At 40.9% G+C, this 10,996-nt stretch overlaps 1 protein-coding gene across 2 annotated transcripts in view; it reads right to left on the minus strand.

Annotated features, from left to right (window-relative positions):
• Positions 1-10,731, minus strand: part of MBTD1 (mbt domain containing 1) — a 35,016-nt gene extending 24,285 nt beyond the window's left edge. Inside the window, exons 1-5 of one of the 2 annotated variants that reach the window (XM_084298679.1) lie at positions 10,636-10,731; positions 3,322-3,523; positions 2,493-2,626; positions 1,428-1,542; positions 1,253-1,335 (exon numbers count right to left, since the gene is read on the minus strand). In XM_084298679.1, coding sequence (XP_084154805.1) covers positions 1,253-1,335; positions 1,428-1,542; positions 2,493-2,626; positions 3,322-3,523; positions 10,636-10,656 — 555 coding nt within the window. In that variant the 5' untranslated portion in view covers positions 10,657-10,731. Of the gene's footprint in view, positions 1-1,252; positions 1,336-1,427; positions 1,543-2,492; positions 2,627-3,321; positions 3,524-9,061; positions 9,248-10,635 lie in introns of those variants that run through there. The other variant, XM_084298680.1, reaches the window with a different exon arrangement.
• Positions 10,732-10,996: the final 265 nt, after the last annotated feature.

Consider the following 10,996-nt stretch of genomic DNA (forward strand, 5'->3'; position numbering starts at 1 on the left):
TTGTAGATGTATCCTAATTAAGCATGAAGCATTTGCTGTTATAATTGCACAGGTCACATCATCAAACAACATCTTTTGATATGTACTTATGAAATTACTTGTTACAACACATACATAATTGTGAAAGGAAAGGGCAAACATGCTTGCTTAAGCACATGGAATTTGATACAAATTCATGAATCTATACTAATACAAGGCTCTGTTCTGGGCAGAAGTTAAGGCCTCTAAGCATAAAGGGTACTATTCAGAAAGTGCCAACTGCCAAGAGCCCTCAACTCCTACTGATTTATGAATTGACAGGGCTCAGCATGAATTCCAGAACTGGCCAGAAAATGTGTCTCTCTTCTCCCTTATGAAGGGCTTCTGTGAAGCAAAATGTTTATTTTGACTGAAATTTTCAGCAGATAATCTCGGGCAAAATAAAACTTGTGTAAGAAGCTGAAACACTAGCTTCTGAAATAAAATAAAAAAAACCACAACAGCACGCTGAGAAAAGAGACTGTGAAAGTTTTTACTTAGAGATACTTTTACACTAGAAACTACTAGCAGTATTTTAAACATATAATCAATGGATTTCAACAAACACATTAAAGACAGATGCTGATAAATATTTTCCTAATTCCCCAAGCTACATTCTGTCATGACAAGAATGAATGAGGACCTTTTGTTTGAAATCTTCATAACTGTAACACAAAGAAAAGTATGATTTTCATTTCACATTTATGAAGAGGCTCAATTTTCCTTTATTTCTACAGTACCTAGCAGCACAACTGACAGGAAGAATGACTAAAAACCAAGATTAAAAAAATATCAAACCCAAATATGTAATGGAAAGATCAGTTCCTATAGATTGGGGCTTGCTCCAGTATAAGAAGTATTTTATAACATTATCTAGCATTGCATGAAACCTAGTTGGTTTGATACTCTATAGCGTGATTTTGTGCCCAGAATGTTTGAAAAATAATTTCACAAGTGTTTAAGACCCCTTTTATTTTTTTCTTTGTGAAAGCATGCACGATGGGTGTGACAGAGCATTCAGAATGATTCAAAGAACAAACAGAAACATACATATGTATCTTAAAAAGTGGTCATACTCATACAGTTTACAGGTTGCACACTCCAAGGCTTGGAAACAAGTTTGGATATGCATGTTTTGCAAAAACAAATGCAAGAATTAACGGGGATTCTCTCTCTCATGCATGCACACACATACAAACACACACAAAAGACTAACGCATTGAAAAATACTTACATGTTTAAAACAGGTCACAGGAGCTGCCGTAAAGCTATTGCTATTGATGTAGTTACCCCAGCTGAAGCCTTCCACAGGGACAGCTGTTAAGAGAAAGTTATTTCATTTAGGAAGCTGCTAATGAAACAAAGCTAAAACAAATTCTGAGTGATATAAGATGTTTATGTGCCATTACCTGCTTTAGTCTTTGCCTGGTTTTGTAAAGTTGCTTGGTACTGAGCATATGCTGCTAATTTAGCCACCAATGGTTGTTTTTGTAGAACTTTAGCCTTTTTTGTTGGAGGTTTACCCTAAAACAACAACAAAAAGCTAAGTAAATAAAGCCTTTCCAAACTCCAACCCAAAAGTTTCCATAGATCTGTAGCATATTTTGAAAAATGTCACTGTGGGGGAAAAAAAAAACAAAACAAACTTAAGTTTTAAAAATAATTTATCACATATTTTTCACAACATGGTATGGAAGTTGACCAAGTACACAAAACTACATATAATGTTAATGACATTCAAACACCAACAGCAAAACAACTCCTAAAAGATTACGTTTGTACTAGTATTCCAATTTGAAGAACATATATACTCATTGTTTTACCTGGGAAAAAAAAAAAAAAAAAAAAAAGATATCTTTGGAAAGCAGGTTAGAAGGAAGAATTTTTAAATCTAATTTTATCAATGCACAGTTTCTTGGCCTTTGTTGCATATGCAATGAGCATGAGATAGGATATAATATTTCTCGACATGTCCAGTTCTTTTATTCAATGTTACAGAAATGTTTTCCTGATTATTTGATTAATATTTTAAGTGAACAGTTTAAACCCCATTTTGTAAGACTGTGAAGTTAAGAAAATCCTCAAAAGCAAACACAACAGTGCTAAATAAACCTTTATTCTCTCTAAAGCCTGAAAGTATCTTAGGGATGAGACTCATGGATTTTCAAATCACCATATATATAGACTAATTGTTGATTACATTATATTTTTCTTGCAAATAAAAGTGGGCCACTACAGCAGAAATGCAATAAGGAGTCAATATTCTGTGTAATTTGCTCTGCTGAGCAAAGCAATTTGCTCATTATTGATATGGTTTTGAATTTCGCCTTAGAAATCATTTATGTGACAATTTTACTGTGTTTAGAAACTTGACTTGGTTGTTTTAAAAACATCATGCAAGTTTTACAAGCGTACACATTTTACAAAGACAGATTATAATAAGTATATAAAGAAAATGGTGTCTGTACCGCTACCTGAAGTCTGGCCAGAATGCTGGCCTTCTTGGAGTTTGATGAATAGCTTCTGGAACACGATACACTGCAGAAGCGTTTCGTTTTAGAGTAAAAAGCGTCACGGACACCAACCATTCCACACATCTCGCATGTAGCTAATCAGAGGGCAGAAAGAACAAAATGTTAGGGGTGTAAAAAAAAGCCACAGTAAAAATTCAGAACAAAGACAGCATGAAAAAGGTCCTGTAGGTGGCACCAAACTGATCCATTTCTACCAAATCCAAAATTCTACCCGGAGAAATCTCTGCTAATCACTAATAATCTTGTCCAAAATATTTTTCCCCATTGGCAAAAGTAATCTTTCCCCTCCTCCCTGTCCTTTTATTTTTCTTGTAAACTGCAGTTCATAGCTAGGTAATAGTGAACAGGGACACACTGGCAGGCTTTATCCAGCAGTGGTAATGAAGTTTTCCTAGTATTGGAAGAAATATTTTTATATATTGTATATATGAACAAGATAAAGGGTAGATATACTTCCAAGTGTAAGAGAACAGAATGACACTTACAGAAGAGCTCAAAGCACGAAAACAATGTGCATGAGAACACATACTTGTGAATATTATACACAACACATATTAAAAGGGGGGAAATGTTCATAAACTATTTCTTTCCTGACAGCAAGATTCAAATTCTATCTTATTACAGTTTTGTAAAACCCAAACAATCCACTCCCCTTCAGCTATTTCGGTCAAATTTCAAGGGCAACAAACACTTGGGACTGGACCGACCCTCAGAAATCACAGCATAGGTTGAAAAACAAAGTCTTGGTACTCACGCTCCACTTACTTACCCATGCCAGATTTACCATCTGGATAAGTATAGACCTGTCCATTGTTCTTTATGATTGGGAGACTGGATGGCAAAGGAGCAACCTCTTCTTCACTCTCATCTGAACTGGAGCTGCTGCTGGTGTCCTCACTACAACTATCATAACCGTCAAACATCCCGAATGAATCACGTCTTTTCCTTTCTGTTCGTGAAGTATGTTCTGTCTAAAAATAAATTAAAAAAGAAATAAAACAAATAAAAGCAAACAAAACAAAAAATACCAGAGCATTCTGAATACAAAAAAATTAAAAGGCAAACTTAAGAAGTTTCAACGGTCAAAGTCAACCTTTAAATGTAGAACTACTACAAACTGCTCAATCAGCACAGAAATATGAGCCACATATTGCTAATTGAATTAGTATTAGTAGAGCCAAAACTAGCCAATTTCTGGTATTAGGATAAACAGGAAGAAAAATCTCTCTCGGTCCACTGAGAATACACAGTAGCAGCCCATACATTCCTTTTTCTTGGTATCTTCAGAGTTCATTAATCCTGATGTGCTGATTAATGACAGCCACAGAGATCTTATATGCAAATAAGCACCTTCCAGATGGCTGCAGCCAATTTCACCAGAATTCATTCATTTCAGAAAGCTGGGCAGAGAAAAGACAGTTCAATGAGGAGGGCACTATTCCACCGAGCAAGAACGAGGCTCTCTCTGCTACTACTGGCTTGCAGGGTTACAGATAAATCACTCAGCTTCCCTAGGATTCAGTTTCTCATGGGTGAACCAGGAATACTTCTCTACCTCACGGGGATGTTCTGAGGATTAATACATTAACAATTATGAAGAGCTCAGTTACTATGGCAATAGGGTCTGAATAAATACTAAAAGATAGAAAGGTGACTAATTTGCCACTGTCATCTACAAAACCCTGTTACATAATAGTTTTGCTATAACCTATAAATCTGAGGTCAAGTGAAAACATACAGATTTGAAGAATGCAAAACAGTTGAGCAATTTCTGAAAACATTAAAGCATAAACAACAGATTAACTGATCTTTTTCTGATGCACATCCACTACATGCATTGTAATAGTCACATCTTTCACTCGATCACTATTTTAAACAGCTCTACTGAAACAAGGTTACTGCTATGTAAGTGAGCTGCCCTCATCAAGCTATAAAAAAGACAAATTTAAAAGTATTTCCATTACTCTTAACAAGATCTACTAAGATTGAGAGGTATTAATAAATAAAAAAAAGAAAAAAATCTACAACGGAAGCACAGGTTAGGGGAATGAAGTACAGCAAGAAAACAAAAATAAATAAGAAAGTCTTTGCTTCCACTTCCTTCCCACTCCCATCCAAGAGCTAGTTTTACTTAAAAATCACTGTAGACAAAAAGAAACGTGACTTCACTTTCCCTTCTTCAATTGCATTTGGATTCATAGCTTTAAGATTTCATCACAGTAATTCCCCAAATCCCTTTCCTAGAGAGTATATGCCTGAACATCTTTATTGTTGGATTTTATCCAAGCCTTTTTCTGCCCTGCTATTCTTTTATTATAATATTCTCTCTTCTCCTTTTCGATCTAAGTCCTATTATAGAAGGATTTCTTCATATTTAAAAAGGGAAAACTGATTCCCACACCGACTCAATCCTAGTATCCCACTAACAAAAACCCAAAACCCACATCCTGTAAGCATAGAAGATTATACAATAAGATACACAAATCACTTAAAACAGCTCTGAAACTTAAACAAATTCAATGTAATGTTAACAGTACACACATCCCGCAGCCAACCACTCAAAGTTATATTCAAACCAACCAAAACTTAGGACAGGGCATAACTCCGCATCTCCTTGAAGAAGCTGAGAGCTGCTTGAAGCAGCTAGGACAACAGCTGCAATCAGAGGAAATGCAGGGAGAGGGCAGAACGAACCCTTGTCCTAAGCTGCGCTGGTAGCAAGCCTTACCTGAACACTATCACTGATACTATTACCAGCAAGATGCAAGATCAGTTATTCGTTTGTGTGCACGTGTGCGTAGATTAAGACAGAAGTTGAACACGTTGCCATGGATACAGTGTTCTGCAAAAAGTGTCAGTAATTTACAGATCAGAACATGAAGACTCATTCCCTTCCCCAGAATCTCAAACTCTGTCGTGCCCCAGCTTGGCTTTCCTTGACCATTGCCTGCAGCAGGAAATAAGACACACCACCATCCTGACCATTCACAGCAGTAACACTGCGTTGCATCCTCATTTTTTGGACAGATCTTGGTGGTGTACCAGAGCCCACGGACAGAATATCCAGCCTCAGCCATGCATCCTCTGTCAATCAGCTGACCTGATTTCATTAAGGGACCAGGGCCCTGTCCCACACAAAGGAGGGCTTCGACCCTTTACTGGAAGCTGCAGCACGGGGTGGTCTCAGCACATCCCTTTTTCTTTTCAAACCTGAGACCTCTGGACGCACGTGGCCGTTCTGTTCACCCAGAGCTTTGCTGCCAGGGCTGTGAAATGCTAGAGCAGCTCAGGAGGAGAAGCACAACTCTGTTCCCAGCCCCGCAGAGCCAGCACAGCTCCCACTGTGAGAGCAGGAGCAGGAATGGAAAGCTGGAGGCAAGCTGAAGCTTCAGTGGCACAGGAGGAAAGGAAGAAAGGCTGCGGCAGGCAAGCTGAAGCATGGTGCAAGATTGCAATCGCAGATACCACAACAGAACGGTTGGCTCTTTTTAATTTATTTTTTATTTTTGCTATCACATACATTTGGAACCTCAGCATCACTGCCAAGCCCTCTCTGCCAAAACATTCACAGATGAGAAAGAAAACATTTCCAATTTCTCTAGAGAAATTGGGACCTCTAAAAAAAATCGTTCTTCAGCATTACAGAGGTTTCTAAGGAGCAATCATCAAGGGTTAGTTAAGCTTAACTAAAATGTCAAAAGAAGTCTCATATTCCACCTTTCCATTTACTTTGTATTCGGTCAAATTGTCTCAGCTCAAGTTATGAGCAACTCTAAACAGTAACTTTACTAGTTGTTTTAAAATAACACTATAGTTTTTATATAACATTTTCATCCAAGCTTTTGCCAGAAAATAAGCATGCTTGCCAGATAATTTGCATAGGACATTCCTAATGTCAATTTATAGTTATTATCTGGATTGTAATTCTTGGGAAATTACTCAAAATACATTTTGTGTAACTTGGAAAGCATACAGTTTTTCAATAGAAAAAATACCAACTACTTTGTTTATAGAAGTAGGTGGAAGCTAGGGAAGAAAATATGCAAATACCTATTCTGGAATTTTGCTAGAGTACATCAAAACACTTCTATTTTGATACTAAACACCTCTAAGGTTCTTTTCAACCCATGTTGAGACAGTATTTGTAGAAACAAATGAATAATGTGTGGATCTCTGATTGCCCTTCTTGCTGAAATGAAAGGTCCTATTCTTTTCCAAGCTTTAATATCCGAAGCAGAAAATAGTTAGGGTACAACTCTGAACTCAAAGGTCAACAATTGCATCCTTACATAAAGGGCAACAGATGTCTCCAACAGAACCATAACTGAGGAAAAAGCATCTGCTTCAGTAACAGCAGCAGCTTGCAACTCCTGCTGTCTTCTTCCAAGTGCTGAGCAGCAGCGTGCCTTACCAGCTGACTAGCCACACCATCTGACAGGGGAGCACTTAGCTGCTACCTGCAGCACCTCTGTGAATGGAAGCCTCAGAGGGAACAGCTTTCACTGTACCAGGTGCTCCCACTGGATTTTGAGACACACTGTCCATGAGAATGCAGTCCTCCACCCAAAAAAGTAGCACAATAGTTACAGTGCTGAAATGGCCTGTCATAGCCACAAAACTGGGGGTCATCACTGTCAATGGGGGGGAGTGAGCTTACATTATACGTATGTTTACAGGCTTTAATAATCAACATTTAGTAATATTTCTCCTAAAATTCATTTTCCAGCTACTAGAGACAGTAGCAGAAATTGATCCAACCATAACAAGATCAATCCCCATGTTTCACAATACAGGCATCCAAAGAAAAGAACGTTTCCTACTCTCAGGAGCTGGATTTAGCATGAAAAATTACATTGAGGGGGAAAATTACCTTTCCCTCAAGATTGAAACAGATTAGTGCTCTTCACCTCTAAACGTGAGGGAATGCATCTGCAAAGCTTGCTCTGAGCAGGAGGCCTGGCTTACCATAAAGCTCAGAGCTGTGCAACCGGTCATTAGGCAAAGAGCAGTAGCTGTTGCACTACAGGATAACCCAGTAGGTCAGCGAGCAGAAGCAATGCACATACAGGCCAAACATTTAGGTATACTGGCTAAGCTTATTTTCCTAGTGAGATTACCAGTTCCTCAACAGGAATGGTTTTTAGACACAGCGATACAAGATCTAGGCGAAGCGGGACTGGCAAATCCAAGTCTGCACGAATATTTGCTTGGGGGGGTTTCTTGCATAGTTCTTACTGAAGGGGTGGGTGGAGAAAGGAGCCCTAAAAAGCTGCTTTCGTATTCTGCCCAACTTCTCATTTTCCTGTTCTTCCTCTCCCCTCTGTGAGTACTTGGCAACGATGTATTTTTAAGAAATACTCTTAATTAACCATTACACAAGGCAAATGGCATGATAAAAGAATATAGTTAAGAAAACCGGTTTCCCTAAAAGCAGGAAGGCAAACTATAAACAAATATGATTAATAACTAGTTTAACTCCTTTAGCATATAGTTACACAGTTGATTTTAGTCAGCACATTATAGCACACGCTTTCGGAGAATAGTAACTACTTTTTCAGCACAAAACGATGGTCACAAAGGGCTTAAACACAGAATTAAACCAGAAAATAAAACCACATAATGTTAATTAGACATCAAATACTTACTCTGGAAATTGCTTTAGTGTTCTAATGAAAACTATACTCAAGTTTTGGCACAATTTATGAGAGTGTTTTTGAAGGTGAGAAGTTGCTATAGAAATTTTACCCTGTTATTAAGTGACCAAACCCCTTGCCTCCAAGCAAGCACACCCTGGCAAAAGGAGGTTGATACAAAAATCACAGAAAGGTCTCAACCTGCTCAAAAGGATTGTCATTACTTCTGAATCAATTTAGTGCTTGAATTCAGAAAGGCAGCAGTTTAGAAGTGAGTAGGAGAGCTGTAGCTTAACAGAAGCCTGCCAGCACCTACACAGATAGGCATCTCTTTCAGTGCTCAGATCTGACTCCCAGAAACGTGACAGAAGTTGGAGCAGATGGTATTTGAGGCCAAGGTCAACAATGAGGTCACCATAACCTTCAGGCCATGGGTCTGTGATAAGTCACATTTACTTTAATCACATATCCTTAACAGATCATACGTTTCCCATAATGTACTTCGAAGTCAGTATTAAATTTGATGCACGGCTTTTAAATTCATTCATTAATGTTTTATGCCACAAGCTCAGTTTTAGCTCCAGATGTCAGCATTAAGGCACCGACACGACAGAACTTATTTGTTACAACTCTTCTGAACTTAAGCTGGCCAGAGCAATTTAGTGCAGTAATACTAGCTCACCCCTGACAGAACCGAAGATCTACTTATGCCTCAGAGCGTGACAAAAACGGAAAATTCAAACAGGACCAATTTAAAGAAAACACACTTTCAGCTTTCATTAAAAATAAACAAGCAAAACACTCCAAAGCTAAACATCTTGGGATTCCTGGAAATCAGAACCAACCAAACTTACTTTTTTTATATAAGCAACTCACCTCTATCTGGAAATGTGCCTTCCACTCTTATAATAAGTAAAATCTCAGCTGGAAAATTACAGAAATGTTTTTCCTGTCTCTTCATTTGCTATGTATGACAGCATTTTGTCTGAAGCCAGTTTCTGCTGTTTGCCAATGGTTTTGTCCATAGCCTCTTCCCCAGGGGGTTTCACACAAGAAGAGGGGAGACTCTTTTACAAAAAAATATATCAAATTAGCAGGCAATTTGGAAGGGGAGGGGTGATGTAAATATGTGAAATATCTGAGTTTTGAAAAAAAATGAAAATCTGTTACAAAATCCATTATGTGTTTACAAAGCTCTTATACACAGGAGTACCCGGAAGAGGCAAAGTCTAGAAGGCAAATACTTTGTTTTAACCATCCTGTTAACATTAAAAAACAAAAACAAACCAAAAACCCAACACCAACCCAAAAACATAGTGTGCTACACCTGAATTCCTTCTATGTGCTCAGAGCTGGATTCAGCAAAACATCACATGGGTCTAATGCGTGCCGACTTACCTGAGAAGTGAAGGTGTGTTGGAGTATGCAGAAGGTATCAAGAACCTTGCAAAATTAAATCACATTTTTGGAAAGTAAGAGAAATGAAAGCTAATGAGGAGGAACTTCTTTTGTAAAGATTATTAACACCGCTAGTGTCATCCAGCTCTTTAGGGAGCAAAAATGAAGATAGTTCTTATTTTCAGGGTACAAGCCTGTTGTATGTGCGCAGATCTCCACGCTCTCAGGAACACCTGAACCGTTCTTGTGGCAAAAGCAGCGACATCCCCCTAGGGGAGTTTTTACCTCAGCTACGTTCCCCTATAGCGTAGGTTACACGGTTCCTCAAACTGATCCCTCGGCAGAACTAACAAGCAAAAGCAACTGCACACACCGATCAGCTTTGTCGGCTTTTTTAAAGAACACGCTTTTAGTTCCCATTTAACGCTCCAGATCAGTCTCTCCCATGCCCTTTTTGCTCTGCTCCCTGCAAGTCAGGACCGGACTGCAGCGCTGCAACCAGATGTAACGAGCAAACAAACAAACGCGGCTCCTCAAACATGCAAAACACCTGAAACACGGAGAATTGCCCTGCAGCTTCCACAGAGCTGACTGGGACTGCAAGTTAAGGATCCCAGCGGCTGCCACAGGGGCTTTGAACTTTTTTATTTTTTTTCCCTTTTGTTGAAGGAGTCGCGTTCCCACACGCGGCCGCTTCTCCCGGGAGCTGACAGAACCCGGGGGAGCCCCTCAGGAACCGGGCTGGAGGCTGACCTGGCCGCACGGGAACAAAGCCGCGACAACAACAACACGGCCGCGACTCGCGGGGGATCGCGACAGAGAGCGGGGCGCGACAGAAGAGTGAATCACGAAGTGGTGGGTGCACGGCAAAGGAGGAAATCGCGACAAAGGGGGGTGAATCACGACAGGAGGATGGATCACGATAAAGGGGGGGTCTCCCCCTCCTCAGCCGCTGCTCCCCGCTCTCACAGCCCCCCGCAGCCCCCCTCTCCCTCCCAGCCCCGCTCCGCACCCCGCGGGCTCCTCTCCCCCCGCCAGCCCCCGGCGCTCACCAGCTCCTTTGTGTCTTCCATCAGGCCCTGGCGGGCAGCAGGCAGCGGCCGCCGCGGCCCCTTCAGCTGGGCTCGGCCCCCTCAGGGCGCCCCCGCCCGCCCCCCAGCCCAGCCCCTGCCGGGGCCCCGGGGCGGCCCCGCGGAGTTCAGCGCCGCGCCGGGGGAGCGGGGCCCCGCGCCCTGCGCCGGGACGGCAACAACATGAGCGGGCGCGCACTGCGCAGGCGCCGAGCCCCGCCCCCCGCGCGCCCTCATTGGGCGCCCCGCGGGATGGGGCTGCCTCGCTCGCCGTACCCCCCCTCCCCCCTCCGACCTATGGGAGAAACCATTTGGAAGCTGGGGGGGGAGAGAGTGAGAAAGA

This window comes from Netta rufina, assembly GCF_964035555.1.
Source record: "Netta rufina genome assembly, chromosome: 19".
In the NCBI taxonomy this organism is placed as follows: domain Eukaryota; kingdom Metazoa; phylum Chordata; class Aves; order Anseriformes; family Anatidae; genus Netta; species Netta rufina.